Source organism: Prorops nasuta, unplaced genomic scaffold (genome assembly GCF_024137725.1).
Source record: "Prorops nasuta isolate Cenicafe-Biocafe unplaced genomic scaffold, Cenicafe_Pnas_1.2 PNAS00023, whole genome shotgun sequence".
Taxonomy (NCBI): domain Eukaryota; kingdom Metazoa; phylum Arthropoda; class Insecta; order Hymenoptera; family Bethylidae; genus Prorops; species Prorops nasuta.
In genome coordinates, this window is record NW_027116820.1 from 2,275,186 (window position 1) to 2,301,898 (window position 26,713).

The 26,713-nt window shown below is 32.5% G+C and overlaps 5 protein-coding genes across 5 annotated transcripts; 2 read left to right on the top strand and 3 right to left on the bottom strand.

Moving 5' to 3' along the window:
* The first annotated feature begins 605 nt into the window (after positions 1–605).
* Positions 606–1,814, top strand: LOC136781573 (uncharacterized). The gene has a single exon (XM_066740464.1). It carries the CDS (start codon positions 606–608, stop codon positions 1,812–1,814), a length of 1,209 nt encoding a protein of 402 aa, XP_066596561.1.
* Positions 1,815–1,868: 54 nt separating this feature from the next.
* On the top strand, positions 1,869–5,647 carry LOC136781574 (uncharacterized). The gene is made up of 3 exons (XM_066740465.1): positions 1,869–4,116; positions 4,537–5,046; positions 5,166–5,647. Exons 1-3 carry the CDS (start codon positions 1,869–1,871, stop codon positions 5,645–5,647), a joined length of 3,240 nt encoding a protein of 1,079 aa, XP_066596562.1.
* Positions 5,648–16,687: 11,040 nt separating this feature from the next.
* On the bottom strand, positions 16,688–17,342 carry LOC136781575 (putative uncharacterized protein DDB_G0287113). Its single transcript, XM_066740466.1, has 2 exons — positions 17,217–17,342; positions 16,688–16,888 (listed from the first exon to the last, which is right to left on the bottom strand). The coding sequence occupies exons 1-2, from the start codon at positions 17,340–17,342 to the stop codon at positions 16,688–16,690; spliced, it is 327 nt and encodes a 108-aa protein (XP_066596563.1).
* LOC136781576 (uncharacterized) lies at positions 17,343–22,874 on the bottom strand. Its single transcript, XM_066740467.1, has 4 exons — positions 22,159–22,874; positions 19,081–22,046; positions 17,469–17,497; positions 17,343–17,387 (listed from the first exon to the last, which is right to left on the bottom strand). The coding sequence occupies exons 1-4, from the start codon at positions 22,872–22,874 to the stop codon at positions 17,343–17,345; spliced, it is 3,756 nt and encodes a 1,251-aa protein (XP_066596564.1).
* Positions 22,875–24,574: 1,700 nt separating this feature from the next.
* On the bottom strand, positions 24,575–26,243 carry LOC136781577 (putative uncharacterized protein DDB_G0282499). The gene is made up of 3 exons (XM_066740468.1): positions 25,997–26,243; positions 25,668–25,876; positions 24,575–25,576 (listed from the first exon to the last, which is right to left on the bottom strand). The coding sequence occupies exons 1-3, from the start codon at positions 26,241–26,243 to the stop codon at positions 24,575–24,577; spliced, it is 1,458 nt and encodes a 485-aa protein (XP_066596565.1).
* Between the last annotated feature and the right edge of the window lie 470 nt (positions 26,244–26,713).

Sequence of the window (26,713 nt, forward strand, 5' to 3'; positions counted from 1 at the left end):
TTGTACGAGAGACAGTTAAGTAAAGGAGATTGTACGAGAAACGATTTGTGAAGTGAAGTTAATCAATAAATAAGGGTTTTTTATGCCATTGGCTTTTTCCCTCAAAGACTAAGTTAATTTATTTCACAACAAATTTCGGGAATGATCTCGTGTCGAGGGATTTCTCAGTTCATGTCGAGTTGAACTTAACACATTTGGTGCCTCCTGTGAGGTCTACGGATTGTGTTGGAGCGGTACATCTAAGAAGGTCAACGGATCTCGTAAAAATTGGTACATTCAAGGAAATCGACAAGGCATGTAGGAGCTGCAAATTCGGAAAAGGTCAACGAGTCGAGTGGAATTATAGCATCAAAAGCTGGATCATCGAGCGAAGAAAAATAGTCAACTTAAAGCTAAGATATTTCATAATATTTAAGGAACAAAAAAAAGTGTTGTATATGCGTTAAATGTAATTACAAAGCTGGCTTCGCTCATGGTAATAGTTGAATAACCTAATCGATGTGTTGTTAAGAGCTAACTTCAGATAAATAGAAATCGTAATAGGAGCCAAGATGGATAGATCGAATCGGGTGAAATATATTACACAAAAAAGAGCGACATTAAAAATGCTAATAACTTCACTTCTAAACCTAATAGATAATGATAAATTAGATAACATAAATGTGCAATTAAGATTTAAACGAGTAACCGAGCACTTTAAGACTTATGAATATTTACATGATGAGTTGGCGATGGGGGAGTCGGATGAAAATCATTTAGACGATATGTTCGAGATTCAAGATCGATGTTATAGTTTAGCTACGAGGATCGAGAAAATTATGCCGACTATGGATGTTAACCTTAATTCGAGTACGTCGTCGATACAAACAGAATCATTAAAGCGAATAAAATTACCTGTGGCAGAGATACCTAAATTCTCCGGGAATATCGAGCAATGGATCTCCTATAAAAATACATTTCTAACAATGATCGATTCGCGGACGGATATAACAGATTTGCAAAAATTTCTTTATTTAAAGGATTCTTTAAGAGGAGATGCATTAAATAAAATTTCTATTTATAGTGCGAGCGATTCAAACTATAAGCTAGCTTGGAAATTGGTCATTGATTCCTACGAAAAGAGACGAATTTTAATCTCGAAGCATTTAAATGCGATTATCGATATGCCTCGACAACTTCAAGTCAATGGGTTAGAACTTTCCAAGTTAGTCGATAATCTACGGCAGCATCAAAACATGCTTGTAACATTGGATGTTCATCCTGATGAACATATGTTGATTCGAATTTTAGAAAGAGCATTGCCACGGAATATTCGTTCTAAATGGGAAGAAACGTTAAACTTGGACGCTTTTCCCACACTGGAACAATTATGTAATTTCATTTCAGAAACCGCATTTAGGTTATGTACCTTAGATAATTTGCGTAACAGAACAGAATTGCCGTCAAAACGACCAATCGCTATTAATGGTCAAACATACGGGAAAACACGAAAAAATAATGCGGAAACACGAGTTTTGGTTACTATGGCAACAGGTAACAGCTGTCCAATATGTCAACACGAGAAACATTCGATATATCAGTGTCCGGTTTATGGTGCATTAACAAATGCACAAAGATTAGATAGAATAAAGAAATTAAAGCTCTGTCGAAATTGTTTGCGTCATCACGACGATAGATGTCGGTCAAAACGGTGTATGATCTGCAATCGATTTCACCATACATCATTGCATGTAACGCGAGATACTTCTCAAAATCCGACAGTTTCAAAGGAAACTTGTAAAAATGATTCAAGAATACAAGGGGAAAAAGATTGACATAAAAGGATTGCGATCCATTCCGCTCAAGGAATGACACCTATCCAGTTAATGATGACAGTAACCGTGAGGTTAAGAGATCGAGAAGATAATTTTGTTGAATGTCGGGCATTGTTGGACACTTGTTCAACAGCAAACTTTATTACAGAGAGAATGGTTCAAGTATTAGGCCTAAGAGTCGAGTCTTGCATTGTGAAAATTGGTGCAATCGGAGGTATCAATACTTATGCAGTAGGATTAACTAACATAACGTTTTATTCAATATACAATGAATTTCACAAAACTATATCCTGTTTAACAGTTCCAATTATTACTGGGGCTATTCCTAACGAAGTTTTTTCGCGCGAAAGTATTAAGATTCTGAATAAGTTGAAATTAGCAGATCCACAATTTCACGTTCCGAAGAACATAGATTTACTTATCGGTTCGGAGACCTCAATTTCATTATTCTCCATTGGCCAATTGAACCTATCTCAAAACGGTTACGATTTACTCCTACAAAAAACTTCATTAGGATGGTGCATTATGGGAAGTGTTCCATTCAAGTGCAGTGAATGGAGAGCATCATGTCAATTAACCAAAATTCTTAAACAATTAACTGTAAAAATTGAAAAGAAGAAATGCAAATCACCACGAACAGAAGAAGAAAGCGAAATACATTATAGGTTAAATACCACGCGGAATTCGAGTGGGCGATACATTGTACGGCTACCCATCAGGGAAAATAAACCCGATCTAGGAAATTCATACTCAATGGCTTTACGACGCTTTCATCATTTATTACGAAAATTTGAAAATGATCCAATTCTAGCTGTAGAATACAAACGAGTCATGCAAGATTATATTGATACGGGCCATATGTCTCTGACGAAATTTAAGGAGGATGATGGTTATTATTTACCTCATCACGCTGTAGCCAAGGGAGATAGTTTAACGACAAAGGTAAGAGTAGTGTTCGATGCATCAGCTAAAACCGACAAGGGAATATCTTTGAATGATATATTGCCCACGGGACCAACCATACAAGACAAGTTATTCGAGCATTTATTGCGTATTCGGTTTCATAAATACATTGTCACCGCGGATATCGAGAAAATGTATAGACAAATCTTAATAGATCCCGAAGATAGACGTTATCAACGAATTTTATGGTTAAATCAAAATAGAATCGAAATTTTCGAATTAAATACAGTAACTTTCGGAATTTCAGCTGCACCTTTTCTCGCCATTCGAACTCTGAAACAATTAGCAAATGATGAAGGTAATAATTTTCCTGTAGCGGCAGAAGTTCTGAAGAAGGACTTATATGTAGATGATCTTTTAACAGGAGCGGATTCTATAGATGAAATTGTACAGTTAAGAGATGAATTAATTGCTCTGTTGAAGATGGGAGGTTTCAGGATTAGGAAGTGGTCCTCTAATCATCCAAAAATAATTGAATTTCCCAATGAAAGGATGAACGATATAGAGTTTTTACGGGATGATTCTACTATTAAGAAAACTCTAGGAGTATTATGGGATGCAACAAATGATCAATATTTGTACACCGTTAATGCAATAGATTTATCACAGAGAATTACGAAGAGGACTATTTTATCAGAAATAGCTAAAATATTCGAACCTATGGGTTTAATGGGTCCTATAATTTTTGAAGCCAAGGTTTTAATGCAAGAGTGCTGGAAATCGAAGGTTTCTTGGGATGAATCTGTTAATGTGCTTCTATTTAATAAATGGACCATTTTTGAAGAACAGTTAAATGTATTAAATAATATTTCTATCAAACGATACTTATTCATAGATAATATTCAGGAATTTGAGCTTCATGGATTTTGCGATGCTAGTAAGTTAGGCTACGGAGCTTGTTTATACGTCAAATCGATGGACAAACAAAATAATTCAAGAGTTTCTTTCCTTTGTTCAAAATCTAGAGTTGCACCATTGAAAGAAATTAGTATACCAAGAATGGAATTGAATGGAGCATTATTGCTTGCTTGGTTGTTCAAAGAAGTTCAAAACTTATTTAAAATTCCACCAGGGAGAATAATATTCTGTTGTGATTCGACAATAGTCTTGTATAGGTTAAAAAAGTCTCCAAGCGTTTTGAAGGTTTATGAAGCAAATCGAGTGACAGAAATTCAAGGTTTGAATAAAGTAATTAAATGGAGACACGTAAGGTCAAAAGATAATCCAGCGGATTGTTTGTCGAGCGGACAAACTCCTAAGGAATTTTTAAAAAATAAACTGTGGTTCAAGGGTCCATCCTGGTTACGAAGAAATGAAAGGTTTTGGCCAAAATCTATGAGTATTTAATTTAAAGATCCTCCAGGATTAAAAGAAATCGTGTGTTTAACTACTCAAGGGATCCAAATTGATCTCTTTTCACGAATTTCGTCATATCGTCGTTTAATTCGATTATTCGCGTATTGTTATCGATTTTTGAAATCAAATAATTTCAAGGGAAACATATCAGTGGAAGAACTAAATTTAACCGAAAAACGAATTCTTAGAAATGTTCAGTCTATCAGTTTTTCATCCGAAATAAAACAATTAAATAAAAAAAACAATGCGAAGGGTACAAGGTTAGAAGCGTTTGATCCTTTTTTAAATGAAAATGGTTTATTGTGCGTTGGAGGAAGATTAAAAAATTCTGATATAGCTCCGTCACAAAAACATTCCATTTTATTACCTTCTAAAAATCATGTAACTGATTTAATTATTACAGACTTTCATGAAAGTCATTATCATGCAGGGATACAAGCCACTTTGTATGCCATTCGATACCGATTTTGGATTTTAGATGGACGAAATCAAGTGCGTAAAATTATACATAGATGCGTAAGATGTATTAGGCATAGAGCAAAGCCAGTAATGTATAAGATGGGCAATCTGCCTAAACCACGAGTTGAAACATCCACATCATTTTACCATACCGGAGTAGATTATTTCGGTCCATTCTTTGTAAAAGAAAAGAAACATAGAAACCGAAATCGTGTTAAAGTATACGGATGCGTTTTTGTTTGTATGGCCATCAAGGCAGTCCATATTGAAATTGTAAGCGACTTAACGACGGAAGCATTCATCGGGGCTTTAAGGCGATTTATAAATAGGAGAGCAGTTCCAGGACATATATATAGTGATAATGGTTCAAATTTTATCGGAGCGAATAGAAAACTTCGTGAGATATATGCATTACTGGAAACTAACGAACATAAATTGAAATTAGAAATTTTTTGTAATAATAATAAAATCCTGTGGCATTTCAATCCTCCGCTTTCTCCCCACTTTGGAGGTCTTTGGGAAGCAGCAGTCAAATCATTCAAACACCATTTTAAACGCGTTATTGGAATTCAGTTGTTACGTTTGAAGAATTATGTACATTCGCCACAGAAATAGAAGCTATTCTCAATTCTCGACCATTATACCCGATTTCTTCAGACCCTAATGACCCGATGGTGCTTACGCCAGCTCATTGTTTAGTAGGTAAGTCCCTTAAGGCATTACCTGAGCTTGACGTTAGTTCGGTTCCAGGGAACTGTTTGACATCTTGGCAAATGATAGTCAAGGTAAGACAAGATTTTTGGAAAAAATGGCAAATAGAATATTTAAATGAATTGCAACGCAGGAATAAATGGAAATCATCTGGAGAAGAGTTAACGTCAGGCATGATTGTAGTCTTAATTGGTAAGAATCAACCCTGTATGCAATGGGAACTGGGACGAATTTTAGAGACACATCCAGGCGAGGATGGAATTGTAAGAGTTGTAACTGTTAAAACAACTAAAGGAATATTTAAGCGAAATGCTAAGGTGATATGCCCATTACTTAAAAACTAAGAACTAAGATTGTAAATAATTTATTGTTGGTCGTTTCCTCTCAACCGAGGGAGAATGTTAAGACTATAGTAAAATGACGAAGTATATTTAGATTTAAGTACGATTCATGTAACCGAGGTAACCGTTGTTTAAACATGACGGTATTCTTTTGTTAAAACGAAGGAAGGTTTAGTCGATTAACGAAGGAGGCAGTTGAGTTTTATACCTCAAACCGAAAGGACGTGTAAGAAGGAGAAAGAAATCTAAAAAGCGAGTACGAGGTGGTAAACGATTAACGCGATTAATACGCAAACGGCGTGATTGAGGAGTAACGAAAGTGAACGGACGGTTGTATAATTAAATAATAATATTGTAAACGATTGAGTGAAGGAGATTGTACGAGAGACAGTTAAGTAAAGGAGATTGTACGAGAAACGATTTGTGAAGTGAAGTTAATCAATAAATAAGGGTTTTTTATGCCATTGGCTTTTTCCCTCAAAGACTGAGTTAATTTATTTCACAACAAATTTCGGGAATGATCTCGTGTCGAGGGATTTCTCAGTTCATGTCGAGTTGAACTTAAAAGAGCGATGATATTACGTAACATTGGTCAATTTTCTTAAGACTCATATGTTACGTATTATAATTAAAAATATTTTATTTTCTTAATTTATTATTTAATCTAGTAGGTTAATGGTAATAAAAAAAAATTCATGACGAAAAAAAAAATTAAAAAAGTTTGCATGAATCTGCGGGAATTGATCCCGAGCCCGCGTAAGTACCAAGCAAGCGCCTTACTATCTGCGCTACGGAACGTATTTGTTAACTCAGAAGCAAAGTGGCCTGATAGAGCAATGGAAGCTTTCTCTATGAAATCAAGAGACACGGTAGTGTCTCGACGGCAAGTACATAAAAGCAGGTATAGACGTATCTATACCGCCGTCGAGGCACTACTGTATCTTATACAGCAAGTTTGGCCGTCTCAATTTTTAAATCGATTTTTCTCCGTGAATGATACACTGCCATGATTCAATTAAAGCTTTCTTTAAAATACTTTTGAACAAGCTTTCATTTGAGCCCACGAACATCAAAATCAAATTCACGCAATCCAGAGATATCATACTCGGTTAGCTATATATATCGAAATTAAGATTCTTCTTTGTCATCTTCTCCAGCCAGAACCAGAATGTATTTCTCGGGCTGAAGTTGGCCGTTAAGAGGAAAATGACGCCATTTTTTCTCAGCGTTGGCAACCGGTTAAACTCAACGACAAAACCAGTGTTGTAAACTATCAAATAAAATCAATGTAATCGATATAATTAATCCGGCGACTACTGTTAACTGTCAATTGTAATGTGAGGTTATTTATATTTAATACAGTGAGGTTAATCATTGCTATGTTAGTGAATGTGTTAAATATTCAAAATGATAAATGAATTCGAATAATAATGACATAAGGTGTCGACACTTATTAGATAAGTACGACATTATATTTTACAATACTGGATGTCAATATACTTTGTGGTTCTTTGTAAAATTTCTTTTTCAGATAAATTGAGATAGAACATTTCTATTTTCATTGCTGAGGATAGTGGAGCTGACTGGATGAAATAAGATTAATATTTACATATTTTCAACACTGAGCCAAGGAGAAGTATACTTTTAACATTTATGTGTACCAGTGATTATCAGGAGCATATTAATTAAATTAAATTTTTAAGATATTTGATAAACATATGCTAAACATCCAGGTATAGAAATCATTAACAAAATTCATGTTTAACTTTTTCTTTTCTTTAAACTCATATGGATTTCAACTGTCCCGATAGGCTATATAACATATAAGAATAATTTTCCATGAGACAATGACAGTATCTGCTTATTATATATACAAACAATTTTCCAGGAGACAATAAAACTTTCTTATTACTACGATTAAAGAAAAGTAGATGAATATTTTCTAATCGTTATTTAATATTCAATTATAATATAAAAAAGTATTAAAACCAAATATTTATGTACGCTTCCCTAATCAGAATAGAATGAAATTATTATTATCTCCAAAAAAATTATTCAAATCTAATTTTTTATAAAAATAACATTAAATTTTATAATATAATATGTAATATATTTTTTGGTACTTAGTGAGATTTTATTTCAGATTGAATTACAATAACGTGTTTATTGTGTCATTGTGCAGGCTTGAGCTGCAATATTTAATAGAAGAAATCAGAAATGATACCAGTTTACCATAGAAAGAGCCATAATGAAAAGTTGATGTTGAGAGTAAAACCTGAGGGAAATGTGGAAAAATTAAAAAATTGGAAGCCAATTGTTAATAGTGAAAAGCTTGCAGGTGATTCTTGGCATAATAAACTCTTTGAAAGGTATAAGTCAATTAAATAATAAATATAATGATAAGATCATCTAGAAATAAGACCATTAAAAGTAGTCATCATTTTAATATGTTCCATGCAATAGAATATACAGTGTCTAATTTTGCGAAACTGAAAGCAGTATATCCACAAAAGAGAGGCTTCCATTGCATTAATTTGTATATTTTCTAGTTTATATTAATGAAAAGAAAATACAAATGGCAGTATATAGTTTGCTTGAAAAAGAACCATGATTCATAGTGGATATTGGGAGTAACAGTTAAGAAAAAGGTAAAAAAAGGAATCAATTTCTAAGAAAATTCTTGAAAGTGAAGGGCTAGTAGGTGATTTCAGGCATAAAATTTTAGAAATATAAATCAAATAGTTAATGAATATTATAATAAAATCATATAGATGTGTAAAGATGATAATAATTCATGATTTTAATCATTTACATGTGATGGGGCATACCATGAATAAATTTAGGAAACTGAAAGTTGTACATCTAAGAAGAGATGAGGCTTCCATTTCATTAATTGGTGTATTTCCAAGGTTATATTAATGAATATAAAATATAAATGGCACTAGTATACTGGAGAAAGTGCCATAATTCAAAGTTGATATTGAAAGTAACAGTTAATAAAATGATGGATAAATATGTTAATTTATAAGAAAATCCTTGAGACTGAAGTGCTTGGCAGGTGATTTTAGGTATACAATTGTGGAATTAGAAATCACATAGTTGATGAAAATAATAACAAACTCATGTAGATCTGTAAATATGACAAAAATTCATGATTGCAATATTTTACATGTCGTGAGGCATACGGTGAATAAAATTAGGAAACTGAAAGCTGTATATTTAATAAAGAGAGGCATCCATCGTATGAATTGGTGTATTTTCTAATTTTTATTAATAAAAGGAAAATATAAATGGCACTAGTGTGCTTGAATAATGCCATAATTCAAAGTTGATGTGTAGGGAAACAGCTAAGAAAATGATGGATAAATATGAGTTAATTTATAAGAAAATCCTTGAGAGTGAAGTGCTTGCAAGAGATTTTGGCATACAACTTTGGAATTAGAAATCACATAGTTGATGAAAATTATAATAAAATCATGTAGATGTGTAAATATGAAAGGAATTCATGATTTCAATATATCACATATAATAGAGCATACAGTGTGTAACTTCAGGAAACTGAAAGCAGTATACCTAAAAAACATAGGCTTCCATTGCATTAACTGGTATATATTTTACAGCTTATATTAATGAAAAGAATATATAAAGATGTCACTAGTTTAGCAGGGAAAGAGCCATAATGCAAAGGTGAAAGTGAGAGTAACACCTAAGAAAAAGTTGGATTTAAAGGTAAATTTAGAAACAAAATTTTGAAAGCTAAAGGTTTTAAGGTGATTTTGGGTAAAGATGTTGAAAATATAATTCAAACAGTCATTGAATCTTATGTTAAATGCCTCTAAAAGTGTAATTATGATAAGAACTCATCATTGTAATATATTGTATTTTATTTAATATATTAACCCATTAACGTCCAAAATGTCAAAATTTCTTGCACGTTTTCAAAGTGATTTTTTCCTATGTAATTGGCGTTGAAAAAATTCTTGAACCTCATATTCTGATGTAAAATTGCATGCTCTTTCAGAATCCGTTGCCAGAATCATGATAAAACTCACAGGAAAAGAGATATGCTCGATTGAAACATAAAAAACACCTAAATTTTCGAAAAAAAAAATTTTTAGGATTTTTTTTCGAAGTGTTACGGTGAAGATATCACCTTGCGACCGTGATCAAAGGTGATCATGGGAGTTGAAGTTTAACAGGGAATTTTTTTGTTGACCTTGAACCATCGCTTCTTTAGAAAATGGCGGAAAAAACGAATTTTTTTTTTCAATCTTCATCAACTTTTTTCTCGAAATCTATGGTCTTTAGAAAAAAATTCATAAAAACAAAAATGCCTTAGAATCGCTCGAGGAACATTCTCAAATTTTTTCAGAATTTTTTGAGACAATTTTTGATTTTCCGGGAAACTTGTGAAATGGAATTTTCAAAAATGTCTCCAAAAATTCTGAAAAAATTTTAGGATGTTTCTCGAGTGCTTCTAAGACATTTTTGTTCTTATGAATTATTTTCTAAAGTCCATAGATTTCGAGAAAAAAATTGATAAAGTTGAAAAAATAAAAATTCGTTTCGGCCGCTATGCTCTAAAAACCTATTGGTAAAAAACGATTTCTGTGCAAATTTTAGGAAGATTTTTTTACTCTTAGCGTTACCCAGAGACTACGGCGTGGACGTGGTAAAATTCTGTCTCCTTTGGGGTGCTTTTTTCCCGTGAGTCCCCTTGCCTCTCACGTCTCGGGGTGCTTGTTTTCCGTGAGTCCCCTTGCCTCTCACTTATTCATACTTTTAGGTGTGCTTTTTTAGCCAACATTTATTGCAAATATTTAAATTACATGTTTTGCAGAAAATTCTTGTTCTTATTGGACAGTTTCCATTCGAACAAATCCTCAATTTGTCACTATTAGATCGTCCATGTGCTTTACTTTTGCGACTACTTTTTTGTAAGTAGTATTTGGCAATCGAAGTAGTGAACTCTTTTATTCCAACTTTTTTCTTTCCATCGTTAGCAGCATTGAAAATTACAAGAGAATTAGTAATAGACGCCTGTATAAGTCTCATAAAAACTACCCATGTCCATTTTTTTGATCGTATACTTGGGAATATGTCATTGCAATGTCCGTCATGCAGGTCAACACCTCCCATGAATTTGTTATATAGGTGAAAAGCTTGCAGAAAAGGTATTTCAATTTTAGATTTAGCCTCTGCGCTGTATCTTTTTGAAATAGATAGAGGATTGACACCTGCTGCAGTTGAAGCTATTGAGACGGGCTTCGAATCCATGATAGTAATGAAATTTATGCCACTGTTTACGTCGTGCTTCACCACATATGTCCCTCTTGGAGCTTTCTTATCAAGCACATTTTTTTCTTTGACTCGATTATCTCTGATAGTACCAGTGCATTTCAAACGCAATTTCTTCAAATGTAATACCAAATCCATGTTCGTGAAGAAGTTGTCAAAGTACAGATGAAATTGAGAAATTTTGTTATAACTTATTATTTGAAAAAATGGTTGTAATAAATATAATACTACTCGTGAACCTAAAGCACATTTAGATAACTTATCTCCAATTTGAGAATTCTTGCCGCAATAAAGATCCAAATTCAGTAGATAGCCGTCCGAAGTACACAAGCCCCAAAATTTCAAACCAAATCTTATCGGTTTTCCTCGAATAAATTGTTTCAAAACAGTTTTTGGATAGGATTTGGCCATCATCTCATCAACGGATAGAGCAGTTCTCCATATTCCGAATTTCATGATGTTATTTTGAAAAAGTTTCAGTAGAGAACGAACGCGCCATCCTCGATCATTTGAATCTTTGTCTTTGTTTTTTGAAAACTTCAATTTAGATTTTGTGATTTCAAATTGTTGGCGAGACATTGCAGAAGAAACTACTTCATTAGATAAATACGGATCAGATGACCAGTAATCTCTCTGTGATTTTCTGGGATTGAATGTAGAAAAAATAACTATTCCAATAAAAGTATCAAGATCTTTCAATTTCAGATCATAACCATTGTCTTTACACGCATCAATAATATATTTTTTCATTTCAATAGAAAAAAAGGTTTCAAACAATTGAAAAGGTTCGCTCCTACGTATTTTCTTTCTTTGCGATTCGGACAATAATACTTTATCTTCACAAGAATCAGGGTGTAACTTTTCACCCTCAATCCAAGTGAATTCATAACCTTTTTCAAGTTTATCTTGTTTTTCAGAATAATTTGCACGAGCTTTATTGTAAGTGATATTGGGTATTTCATGTTCGCAATCTGAATCAAAATCGGAACCAGAATCATCGGAACCTGAATAGTCAGGATCCGGAATCAATACGTTGCGTTCTGAATCACTATCTGAAGAATCTGATTCATATTCAGAAGATCTTACACGTTTCCGCGACATAATGTATGAAATTAATGATTTCGTTTATTTATCACTCATCCGTATGTACAAAAATACGAAAGAAGAGAACAAAAAAAGACGAATATTCATGAATACATGAGACCAAAAATTACGCTTATCTGCCGAAATGAAATGGAAATAAAGGATGAAATTTTTGTCGGTATCTATAAGTCTTTGAAAAAAGAATGAAAATAAGTTAGAATCATTCGAGCAATATTGTAAAATTTTTTCCGAGTTTTCGTAGACAGAACGTTTTTTTACCAATAGGTTTTCAAAACATCGGCCGAAACGAATTTTTATTTTTTCAACTTTATCAATTTTTTTCTCGAAATCTATGGACTTTAGAAAAAAATTCATAAGAACAAAAATGTCTTAGAAGCACTCGAGAAACATCTTAAAATTTTTTCAGAATTTTTGGAGACATTTTTGAAAATTCCATTTCACAAGTTTCCCGGAAAATCAAAAATTGTCTCAAAAAATTCTGAAAAAATTTGAGAATGTTCCTCGAGCGATTCTAAGGCATTTTTCTTTTTATGAATTTTTTTCTAAAGACCATAGATTTCGAGAAAAAAGTTGATGAAGATTGAAAAAAAAAATTCGCTTTTTTCGCCATTTTGTAAAGAAGCGATGGTTCAAGGTCAACAAAAAAATTCCCTGTTAAACTTCAACTCCCATGATCACCTTTGATCACGGTCGCAAGGTGATATCTTCACCGTAACACTTCGAAAAAAAATCCTAAAAATTTTTTTTTTCGAAAATTTAGGTGTTTTTTGTGTTTCAATCGAGCATATCTCTTTTCCTGTGAGTTTCATCATGATTCTGGCAACGGATTCTGATAGAGCATGCAATTTTACATCAGAATATGAGGTTCAAGAATTTTTTCAACGCCAATTACATAGGAAAAAATCACTTTGAAAACGTGCAAGAAATTTTGACATTTTGGACGTTAATGGGTTAATAAATAAATATCTCGAATTGGAGCTTTACATTATGAAACGATGAGAACATTGGAAAATGTTTTGTTAGATTGAATTAGTTAAAACAATTTTTAGTTTTAATTCCTATATTCTTACAAAACGTTCTAAGATCCCACAAAAAACAAGCTTCGCTTGTAAAAAAAGGACGGCAAGTACATAAGTCGTAACTAGCATGATTAAAATATAGTAATATAAAATATTTTAATTAAAAAAAAATAGTGAAATCCAAATGTTAGGCAAGTAGAAATTTTTACCATGGCGAAAATTGAAATTTGGAAAAAAGTAAATAGTAATACAAAAATTACTTGCCGGGCCCATAATATTCATGTGTAAGTCACTATCTTTGCTATATAAGCGTTGCTTCTCGTAAGTTAAAAATGTGGCTATTTAATACGATTGCATACAACGGGCCCGGCAAGTAATTTTTGTATTACTATTTACTTTTTTCCAAATTTCAATTTTTCGCCATGGTAAAAATTTATACTTGCCTAACATTTGGATTTCACTATTTTTTTTAATTAAAATATTTTATATTACTATATTTTAATTATGCTAGTTACGACTTATGTACTTGCCGTCCTTTTTTTACAAGCGAAGCTTCTTTTTTGTGGGATTCAATTTACAGAATAAAATATCAATTATAATCGTATATATATTTATTTCGTATGTCTTTTCCTAATGAAATAAAATTTTTTTTTGCATATTTCTAATCATTAATGACTTTAACAGCTGTTGCTTCAAACAGTGACTTCAACATTACGAAGAATATTTTTGATGGCTGTGGAATTAAAAATAAGTAACCCAAGATTTGTATTTGGGATTTAATTTATTATTTCTATTGCAATCAATTTATTTTGAAATAGCTCATATATAGAAAAACGATTCATCGTTCCTGACAAGTAACTGCGCATGACTGACAGAGATAAGACGATGTAGCCGAACAAAGTATTAATATAGCATATATACTGTATTAAAAGGCTATCAGAATATAAAACTTACATATTGTGTAAGTACAACAGAGATAGCCTGTGTTATGCAGCGAACAGGTAAACTGAAGGGTGCGCTAGAGAAAGAGCCCACTATTTAAAGTGCGAGAAGAAGACAGACTGATAAACACACAACATTCGGGTAAATGCCGCAAAAACCAAAGGTTATTGAACCCAGAGTAATTGCTTCGAAATCTAACAGCTGATCTGACAAATAGATCGAAAAATGATTCGTTCTTCTCTAATATTCACATACGGAAGGAGAAAATCATTTTGACTTTAAACATAGCACAATTGAAAGTGACAATATTTCTTAAAAATATATATGTATATATTGATGCTCTGTGGATATAATAAGTATTTATTTTAGCAGACACATAGACATCCACTGTTATTATAGGACAATCATTTTCTGATTACATCTGTATAGATATTTATTAACTCCTTTGTGTTTCAAAGTTAAAGGAGTATATGCTTCAGTATCCGGAAGATACTTATATATGTTTCCAATGATTTATTAACCAACTGTTTTACATTTATTTTAACGTTTGGGATGGGATTTTTTTTCTTTTTTGAAAGAGGTTAAAATGCCTTTATGCACACCAACAAGCAGACTTTTCATTACAATTCTTGTCTCCTTGCTGTTAGTGAGGGAATCACGACCCCCAGGAATTACCATTGCTCCGATTATTTCAAAGTTGGTTCAAGCTCCTTGGTTCTTTAAGGGGATGCATTGAGCGACTCAAACAATCATTCAAGTTTATCTTACAAACTATTAGGAATACGAACTTATTTGTAGAGATTAAATTTACTCTTTTGACTGTACTGAAGCGCGCTACAAACTCGGTTTCTAAAAAATTATAAAAAAAAATTTTCATAAAAATTATAAATACTTGTAATTTTTTTGGTCATAATAATATTGAAAATTAGGCCTTGTAGCGCGATAAAGAAAAGTTCTATGACTAATTTGAGACCAAGAAGAAACAAATATACCTAAAAATGTGGAAGATTTTTTTGAAAAACTAAATTAGCTATTCAGAGACAAGTTTCACACTGTTTTACCGACGGAGAAGTTTCACAGTGCGTTAAACAAGGACAAGCCTATTAGCTCTCTCGCTTTAGAAGCGGTACCAGCGTTGCCAACTCCGCCATTTTGATTATACTACGGTGTACAGTGATGTCAGTGATGCCAGAATCAAGTTTTTAGCAACAAAAATAAAGTTAACCGCTAGCCAGCAGCAGTATAGAAAATTCGAAGGGAAGAGGTATATATCCCTTTCCTTCAAATTTTCTATACTGCTGCTGGCTAGCGGTTAACTTTATTTTTGTTGCTAAAAACATGATTCTGGCATCACTGACATCACTGTACACCGTAGTATAATCAAAATGGCGGAGTTGGTAACGCTGAGCGGTACCCACTCTCTCCCCACCATTCCCCGCTAAACAAACCAACTCTCCTACACACAGCAAGATGACTGGCTAACGCTGCCTGTTGGTGTGAATCCGTAGCGGAATGGAAGAACAAATAATTATTTGTAGATTTCAGGGTTAGGTTTTCGCATATCCGGCGTTGTACCACTCTTCCATATCATTTCGGGAGGCTACAGTAAAATTTTCAAAATATTTTGTCATCTACAAGTCTCACAAAACTTGAATTAGTTGACGAAAGCGTGAGTCGTAGCAGCCGACGCTGATCGCTAAGTTGTGTAGCGATCTGCGTCGGCTGCTACGAGTCACGCTTTCGTCAACTAATTCAAGTTTTGTGAGACATGTAGATGATAAAATGATTTGAGAAATTAATAGTAGCTGTCGGGAATGATATGGAAGGGCGGAAAACACCGGATTTACAAAAACCTGACCCTGAAATATACAAATCAAGAGACACGGTAGTGTCTCGATGGCAAGTACATAAAAGTAGATAATGACATGTCTATACCGCCGAGCGCTACCGTTAACTTATACAGCAAGTTTGGCCGTTCCAATTTTCAAACCGATTTATTTCCTTGAATAATTATTTGTTCTTTCATTCCGCTACGGATTCACACCAACAGGCAGCGTTAGCCAGCCATCTTGCTGTGTGTAGGAGAGTTGGTTTGTTTAGCGGGGAATGGTGGGGAGAGAGTGGGTACCCCTTCTAAAGCGAGAGAGCAAATAGTCCTGTCTTTGCCTAACGCACTGTAAAACTTCTCCGTCAATAAAACAGTGTAAAATTTGTCTTTCAATAGCTAATTTAGTTTTTCCAAAAATTCTTCCACATTTTTAGTTATATTTGTTTCTTCTTGGTCTCAAATTAGTCATAGAACCTTTCTTTAGTGCACTACAAGGCCTAATTTTCAATATTATTGTGACCAACAAAATTACCAGTATTTATAATTATTACGATTTTTTTTTATAATTTTGAGAATCCGAGTTTGTAGTGCGCTTCAGTATAGTCAAAAGAGTAAATTTAATCTCTACAAAAAAGTTCATATTCCTAATAGTTTGGAAGATAAACTTGATTGAGTGTTTGAGTTGCTCAATGCATCCCTTTAAGGTCTAAACACTATCCACTAAACAATCCTCTTTTCATTACCCTTCGCAAATTCGAATAATTATTATAAAAATGGGATAGGATTAGATGAATAAGTAGACCTGATTACATTTTAATATAAATTTTATTTAAAAATAGAAATAGAAAGTTTTCATTTCCCGGCACCTCCCTCTTCCTCCTCCTCTTCCACTTCCTCTCTATCCTCCTCTTCCTCTTCCACCATCTCCGTTGTATCCTCCCCTTCCTCTCGATCCTCCTCTTCCTCTAAATCCTCTTCCTCCTCTTCTTCTCCAAACTCCTCCACCGTGCATTTGCGCCCAATGGTGCATGGCCTTACCTCCTCGTGAAGTTCCTGCAATATAATACAATTATTAAATTAATAGTTAATTTAATAATAGAATTTTTACTTTTTTATGTAAGTACAATTATTTATAAACGTATACAGAGTTCAGGAAAATTAAAATATTTTTAACAAATGGCTAAAAGTATTTTAAAGAAATTTTAATCTTCCAACAACTGGAGTTTTTTATTGCAATTTTTTATATATTAAGGAATGAATCTGAACCTATACGTATTTCAACCAGTAGACCGCAGGTGTGATAATTTTAATAATTTAATAAATATGAATGCTTACGGGTTTGCTTCTCTCTGGCCACCGCTTGCCCCACACCCTGACCCACATCGTTTTCTGGGTGGGAGGGCCCTTCTCCCGGCCACTCCAGCTGCGGCTGTTGCTGTTGTTCTTGCTGTTGCTGCTGTGGCTGTGTCTGTTGCTGTTGCTGGCGCACCAGCAACGCGCGCACCATTCACTCCAGAAGTTTGGAGCCGTTCGCCAATGCTGCAGTTGTCGTCTATTGATGATAAAAATTATAAGAAAAGATGTATAATTTTATAAGTTAAAATTATTTAGATTATGAGATAAATATGCTTACTTTTTGAAGCTTCCTCAATGTATGGCATTCTGGAAAACAAAACAAACGAAATTTTAAACCATAAATTAAATACGCTGTTTTGATTAGAATCAAGAGACACGGTAGTGTCTCGACGGCAAGTACATATAAAAGTAGATAATGACATGTCTAAACCGCCGAGCACTACCGTGTAAATTATATCCCCCAAAAAACAGACTTCGCCTGTAAAAAAAGGCGGCAAGTACATAAACCATCTAGCATAAATGATATAGTAAAATTATCCAATTAAAAAAAGTAGTGAAATCCAAATATTAGGCAAGCATATTTTTTTACCTTAGCAAAAGTTAAATTTTCGAAAAAAAAGGAACAAATGACATTTGCCGGGCCCGTAATGTCCATGCACAGTGAGAAATAGAGTCGTCGTGGTTCGGCTAACTTCACTCTGTATTTTAACATGAAATTTGCTGTACTACGCTATAGCTGAATCTAATACACGATTCATTTCCCACTGTTCATAGACATTACGGGCCCGGCAAGTGACATTTTGTTCCTGTTTTTTCGAAAATTTAACTTTTGCTAAGGTAAAAAAATATGCTTGCCTAATATTTGGATTTCACTACTTTTTTTAATTGGATAATTTTACTATATCATTTATGCTAGATGGTTTATGTACTTGCCGCCTTTTTTTACAGGCGAAGTCTGTTTTTTGGGGGATTTCATAACGTTTTGTAAGAGAGTATATATTTAAAAAATTAAATTATTCTTTTAAATTCTACAGAATTTAAAGAAAATGTCCACATTTCTCGTGTTTTGAAACAACAGCGCTTAACTAATAAAAATATATATATATTAATATTGAAAAAATATCACAGTTAACACATGGAATTTATTGATATTTGTAATGCATTTTACATAAATGAACTTCATAATTAATGCGCAGGCTACTTTTGTAATGTTTTCAGTTTCACTATAATAAAAATTTGATCAAATTTTTCATAATCAATAAACATACTTTCAACATATAAAAATAATTAAGTAAAATGCATATTTTTATTAATTTACATTTTTTCAAGAAATAATATATAAATATTTTTTGCATTACGAGGCCAATTTGTATAGGTAATCTTTTCATCATCTACAACTATCCAAGAAGAACCACTATGACGTAACATAGAAATGTAGTATCCTTCGTCAATAGTTGTACCATTATGAAAGATTGCGCTAATAATTTTATAAGAATTGTCATTAATGCGCAATTTTGTAGTTGGAATACTTTTAATTCCACATTGCTGAATTTTTGTAAATTGATCATTTACTTGTTTAAAAAGTACCAGCTGAACAATAAGCACCTTACTTGTCGTGGTTATTTCAACTTTTTTAAGCTGTTCCATGCCATTACAATATTGACAACGTATCTCTTCTTTAATCCATATTGAATAATTCTGTTTTATTAATTCAGTCAAATCATATGACTTTTTGGATTTTTTGGGTATGTTAAGTGAAATGGAAAAGGTCGAAGAATTATACAGTTTTGTGTAATTACATGTAACACACCGTGAAGTTGTAGTAAAGTTATTTTCTACCATTGACTTCATAAAATGAAAATGACTGCAAAAATCTGTAATAAATTTACCAGCATCTTGTTTGCGATTATTGTGGTACGTATTTCCTAAGCATTGCCTAACATCATCAAGAGTAACAATACTTTTGTTAGTTTGATAGACATTCATAAAACGTCTCATAACATCCTTATCGTCCAAAGTAAATATGGCGCTTCTAATAGAGGAACAATATAAAATGCATTGCATAGTAGCATTTGCATAGGAATAAATTTTATTATTGCTTAAAATACCTCTAACATTCCACACTAAATTCTTAGGTATTTCACTTTCAATTAATTGACATTCTTGAATACCCTTTGGAATCATCCACATAGTGTCAAGCATTTTTCTAGTGTTTCCTTTATAAACACTTATATTTTCTAATTCAGGTCTAAATTGTTTCCGAAGGCGATTGTACTCTATTATAGCCAATTCGCTAGCTTTCACAGAAGCTGGATCATAATTAATCATGTACAGACCTTCTAATGCTGTTACTCGTGAAAGAGCAACGTATGCTTGACCGCAAGTAAAGATAGAATTACCTACATCTACAACTGCAGTCTTCAAACTTAATCCTTGACTTTTATGAACCGCCATGCCATAACTGAGACATATAGGAAATTGCTTTCTTATAACGTAAACTCTATCCATTACCTCAAATTTAACACTTATGCGTTCAATCGTAAACTCTACTCCGGTGGACAATAGGATTTGCACTTTTTCAATATCGTTCTTATTATCAACGGATCGTGTTACTGATTTAACCGTAGCTATCGTTCCATTGACAAGACCTAATGTAATGTCAATATTTCTTCTTAACATTATACGAGATCCTAATTTAATACGTATTATTCTGGATAATCCAGCTGTTCGAGAACTATCTTCATCCTCAGTATTTAATACTTGTAACACTTTTTTCTTTAAATACATTGGACAATCTGTTGCATCATGAGCAATCAGTTGTATCTCGTCAGTCATTAATCTGTTTAGCATTGCTTCGTTCAAAGTATCGCACTGGCTACAGGTTGGTAGTAAGCAAACAGTATCAGACGATAAAGTAGAAATTAAATCACATAATTCTTGCATTCGATCTTCAATTTTAATACTTTTGAAATTTATCTTTTTTGAAAGTAAAATCTTAGTATCCGAATCTTGTACAATACCAATTCTAATTCTCGATAAAATATCTTTATAAGTATTGTCAGCCTTTTGTCGCATATTAATTGTCAATTCGTCATAGGAAAATAAATTGGTCCATAAGTCATAAGAACCTAAAGTGCCTATGTAATTTTCAATATCGACATTTGATAATTTTATGAAAGGTTGTTTATCACGTACAGGTGGCAATTGTAACAAATCACCAAAAAATAATATGTGTTTTCCTCCAAACCAACCATTATCCAAGTCTTTAGTATTGAATATTTCTACTAATCTAAGATGTATATACATTAACGTTACATTTGAAATCATGGATATTTCATCAATAATTATTAATGTAACATTTTTAAGTTCTTCACGAATAACTTTAATTGCTACGTCTGATAATTCTGTATATTTAGCTGTACGTCGATGTTCTACCGGCAGTTGAAACACTCTATGAATCGTTAGACCATCAATGTTAAAAGCTGCTATTCCCGTGGGAGCACTGACAATGACATCTTTTTTCATGATTTTCTTTATCCAACATCTTATAGCTTTTATTAAGAAACTTTTACCCGTACCACCTTCACCACTAACGTAAAGTCTAAGAATTTCATGATCGGTAGATAAAGTTGTTGTCACTTTATTAAAAACCCTTTCTTGATCAGAATTCAACTCTGATATCATTTGTGAAACATCTAAATCTTCGTACTTATTTTGTACATCTTGAAAGTCTTTCATTGCGCCTTCTACTTCTATAGGTACACATTCTAATGATAAAACATTTGAACATTTAGCACCTTCATTACTTTCCTCAATATTTTTATTAATTAATTCTTTCATGTAATCCATTCCTTTCTGAATTTCTAAAATACGTTCATGATATGTTAATCCATCTACAAGTTCTGACTGTACTGATACGAACGCTTCTGCGTATGTATCACATCCACACTTCAATTCATCAGTATTTCGCCAAGGTTTGAACAATAATAGTAATGCATAGAAATATGCTTCTGGTTGCGTTTGTATGTTATAATAATAATGATTAATTAAGCAGCCAATTGAACGTTTTTTCAAATATAAATTATCATTTGTTTTGTAATGCTCCACTTTTCTAATAGGTGCCTGTTTAACTGTATCATACCATTTTACAAAATCATACAGACATGTAGATTCAAGTTTCTTAGGCCTGGTTGGATAATAATAATCTATCATTGAGTGACAAAATATGTCCGTGGAATCGGGACTCAAAGCTTCAATTTCCTTACGAGTTTTTAATTTTCTCCTACTTATCATATGAACATCTACCCATCGAATAGTGGTTTTTGGATCTGTTATAAATAACGGAATTCCTAACAAGCAATCTGCAGCTTCTAACGCACCACACTCCCTATTATTTAACATTCGCATTCCAATATTCCATAAATTACTACGTATAGATTTAGTAGAATTTATAACGTCCAGTGTGTCTGTTATGTTACTTTTTTCTGATTTAGATACATATTTAGTAGTGTACCACGTTAATAACGTCGATTTTTCTCCGACGAATTGTATATCCATATTTCCTTCCCATGCACAAAGAATTGCAGGATTATAATCGTTAATATTAACTTCTTCTTGTGATCGTGGTAAGTCGTAAAGTCTATTCTTTGTTTTCAATTGTTTTCGGCGCCCCATGGATACAGCTACGTCTCTGATTAATAACGTATCAGTAATTGGTCTAGAAAAACCAAATCTGCAAATCTGACTAGTCTTATTTTTGGTTTTTTTAGCACGTAAACAATAACTGTTATGTTTGTGTCGTTGGTGTTTATCAACGCGTCTATATAATTCAGGAGAAATGTTTTGGGAAGGCATTCTGCAAGTAATATACTTTAAAATAAAAGCTGCTACATCTTCATTAGAAGATTCATTAATTATTGGAGCATCTTTTATCCAAATTAACATATGAAATTGTTGAGTACCTCTACCTTGATAGTTGATACTCTCTACGTATAAAGTAATGCGAGACTTCTCCAATAGGATTGTCAGGTGAAGTTATAAAATCAATTATTGCTTGTAATTTATTTTTAATAAATCTAGATACTGATATCGGATCGGAAGCAATAAGCTCATTTATTGACATGGTTTTCGATTTGGGACTATTTATTTCACGAAGATATTCAATCATATCTGACCAAAGCCATTCGCTCGGACTAAGTGTCAAGAACCATGTGGCAGGTCCGTAGTTATGAATCATACATTTCAACATGCATCTTGGTCTAATCCAAAATTGCGGTGTATTGCGTAACCTACCAAAAATAGTGTTTAAATTAGTTTCCAGTTGATGTTTTGACAACTTTTCTAGATAACTAGAAGCCGTATACTTTTCACGAGGATTCGTAATATTTAATTTATGAAATATACCAGCATTAATGTTTCGTATGTTACTGTCGTGTACAAAATAAAATAAGTATTGTATATTTAAACGATATCGTGAATGTTTGGGCATAAGCCTTGATTTAATAAATTCGAAATCACTAAGACGAACACTTCGGTTTTCATGTTGTCCATTAATTCCATACGGAAATAAATCTGGAAAGCACATTACGTCTAATTGTTTATAATTATAATCCAATGGACGATCATGAATTTTCAGCATTTGATAAAGCTCAGTTGCCGATTCATTAGTTCTACCTTCATACATTGGATAAATTGTATACTGATCATAATATGAATCAGATTGAGACTTTTGTGTTACTAAAGCTTAGTTTTCCTTATCGTCGTTATTTATTTCTTCCAATATTTCATCGTCTTCTCTCAAGTCATCATCTATTTGGAATTCAGTGTCTCTTAAATCAGACTGTAATAACAAGGCATCAGAAGATGTAGGTAATACTATTTCTGAATACAAGGGATTATTATCTTTCAGCCATAACAAAGCGTTCCATACTTTATTTACATCCACCAAATTTTCCCATACAATATTTGATTTAGTAGGAATTCCTCTTACTAATATGTACAATTCATGATTTATATTTATTGGTACATGCAAAGGACAAATTTTTTTAAATGTTTCTTCCAATGGCAAAGGCAGATGGAATGTTCTACTTTTAACTTTAGGAATCATGCCCCTATGTGGTATATTTTTATTCATAACAGTTCCCATTCGCAAAACAGTTTGAAATGCTTTAGCTCTTTGAATCAGGATTCGTTCATAATCATTCAGGCTTTCTATTTCTTCTGGTACTTTCTTTGCATTTAATTGTTCAAGATACACGTAGGTGGCATGATATTAAAACGAATTTTACTTTTACAATACTGACAAATATAAGCAGCATCATTCTCTTTAAATTCTATATGCTGCAGCAGCTTGCTCCAAAGTTTTGAGCCATACGTTTTATTACAAATTTTTATTCTCGTTACATTTCTTTCAAAACATAACTTTTCACAAGAAATGCAAGACCATTTCGGTATATCGATAGAACGTTTTGTAAAAGCTTTGAAGGCAAGAAAATATTGAGATTTTATGTCGTCTTCATTTAAATTCATTTCTGTGAATTTCTCTCTATGTGCTGCAGCATTTTCTTGAGCTTCCTTCGATATCTCTTGCAGTAAATTGACGTCATTTTCATTCAAAGCTTTGTCCAAATTATTAAGTTTTGCATCTAAAGCCATCAAATCGTATAACAATCTTTTAATGTACCTCACTTCAGGAAAATGAGAAGACAGTATTTGTGTTGTTATAAATTTTGACCTACAAAGCTTATAATTTATATAACAACCATGTGAATGGCCGAGTTTGTTATGATTTACTTTATTAGAACAACGGTTTGTATCCGTTATAAATTTGTGTAACTTTTTTAAGGTACACTGTAATAAATTTTCATAAAATTCTTTTAAATCATTTATTAAATTAGCATCTTTAATTTTACAAAGAAAATTACAGTGCCATGTCTTCTTAGTTTTATTTTTTGATTCCAATAAAGGCATGATATTAATACATTTACCCTCAGAATTCATGATAATTTCATTAATATTTCTTTCAAAATCTCTTCTAGTAGTAGGAAAATCTTCTCCTGTGCTCACAGAGAAATCTAAATTTGCTTCAACAATTTCACTCATTGCATAGTAAGAAGTTTCATAGAAATATTGTTCCGAGGAAGCAATATGTTTCGACAATCCACATAAAGAATTCACTTTATTCATAATATCTATAGAAGTACATTGTTTAGACCGAGTTACAGAAACTTCAGCCTTTTGTTTAATTTCTTTTAAATTTTTCTTCATGCTCGTAATATACAAATTTCGAGTATATAAACACCATTTTATTATGTGTTCGGCTTCCATTCTACTTTCTGTTAGCGAAGGAATGCCGATAGTTTTTGTTAAATTTTGTATGTACCTTTAAGCAGTAAATTTTAGCGCTATATTATTGTTTTGTCTATTAATGCGATTGTATTTATTAATAATTTTCTTTGCAACATAATGTTTTGCTGATTTATTAGTTTCGTAATATATTTTTCTTTTTTTCAGTATAGTTTCTTTATTGGATTTATATGATTTTTTTTTCTTTTCTAATATAGCTTCTCTATTAACATCATATGACAATTTCATTTTCGTTAGTCTAGCTTCTCTATTTGTTTTATGCGATATTTTATGTTTTTTTAATTTAGCTTCTTTATTTGATTCATACGATATTTTTCGTTTTTTTAATGTAGCTTCTTTATTTGATTCATACGATCCTTTCCGTTGTTTTAATGTAGCTTCTTTATTTGATTCATACGATACTTTCCGTTGTTTTAGTATAGCTTCTTTATTTAATTCATACGATACCTTCCGTTGTTTTAATGTAGCTTCTTTATTTGATTCATAAAATCTTTTTCGTTTTCTTATAATATCTTTCTTATTTAATTCATAATATATTTTTTTCGCCACTGCTCTATTACTATATCTATCATCACAATTAAGTGAATAATTATTAAATTTAAACAGTTTCGGATGTGAGGAAATTTCATATTCACAAATGTTTGACAAAGCGTGTTTCTTAGATGTAGAATTCAAATTGGAAATATTTTCAGATACATTAATTTGTGTATTTTCGGTATTTAAACTGAAATAATTTGATTCTTTCTGTACATCGATATCTGTACTCTTGGCATTTTTATACATATTATCTACCCTTTCAATTTTCTTATATTTATTATTTTCGAAATATTGAATGTTAGCTTCCTGGTCTTTTTTGTAAGTATCATCATTCGTTCCTTCTCCTTGAAACGATATTTCACTTTTATTGATCATTAAAATACTATCGTTCGTATCAATACTTAAACTTATTCTCAAATTATTTTCATTATCACATACCTTTTTACTATCACCAATAGCTTTGTTTTCTTTATCGGTTTTTCGCTTTTTTCAACCGATCTAAACGTTGTTCTTCACTTTCCTTTTTTTTTAATTCTCTTTTTCGAGAAGCTGCTTTATGACGATTTTGTAATACCTCAAACGTAACAATTTTAGCTTTTTCATTTTGTCTCTGTATAATTGGAAAATGATCTAAGCGATTCGATTTTAAAATCTGTATCAAATGTTGACGCATTAACTTTTGATCATATAAAACTTCATTAGGTTTAATATTGTATAAAAGAGACGTTGCGAATGCTATAGCAAATACTCCACAATCATTTCCGTTTCTTTGCGATTGCACTACTGGAAATATAACTGATTCATTGTCCAAATTATAATATGGGAACAATCTTTTAAGAAATGTTTTATGATGGGCATGCAACCTTTTCATATTCAATGAATCATAAATATATATTGATTTACCGTCATAATAAGAACAAACCCAATGACCGCCTTGATTAGATTTAAAATCATCACAGCTATGTAATATTTGAATATGTTTTACATTTTTTGGTACACTTTCTATATTATTAGGAATCTGAACTAATAGTGTACTTTGAGGATTATAATTGGAGCATGATTTTAATATATGAAAAAAATGATTCATGTGCTCATCCTCCAACCACTGGCCATTTTTAATAATTTCTTCATTTCTAGCGCAAAGCTTCATGATGGCTGTTATCAACAATTTTCTATATTATACCAGTAAATATACAGATGTTAAATTGATAATAATATTTAATATTAGTAAAAAATACGTAATATTATGAATCTTTAATTTACGCTTTTTAGCAAACCAAATCGTGCTTTTTAACAAGTGTATGGCCGCTTTTCAACAGGCGTATGGCCGCTTTTCAACAGGCGTATGGTCGCTTTTCAACAGGCGTATGGCCGCTTTTCAACAGGCGTAGGCCGCTTTTCAACAGGCGTAGGCCGCTTTTCAACAGGCGTGGCCGCTTTTCAACAGGCGTGGCCGCTTTTCAACAGGCGTATGGCCGCTTTTCAGCAGGCGAATAGCCGCTTTTCAGCAGGCAGAAAGAGAGAGAGAGATAAGAGAGAATAAAAAGACAGAGCACAGGGAGCAAATGAAAGAGTGAGAAAAAAGGAGAAATAAAAGAAATACCTTCCCCAAAATTTGTC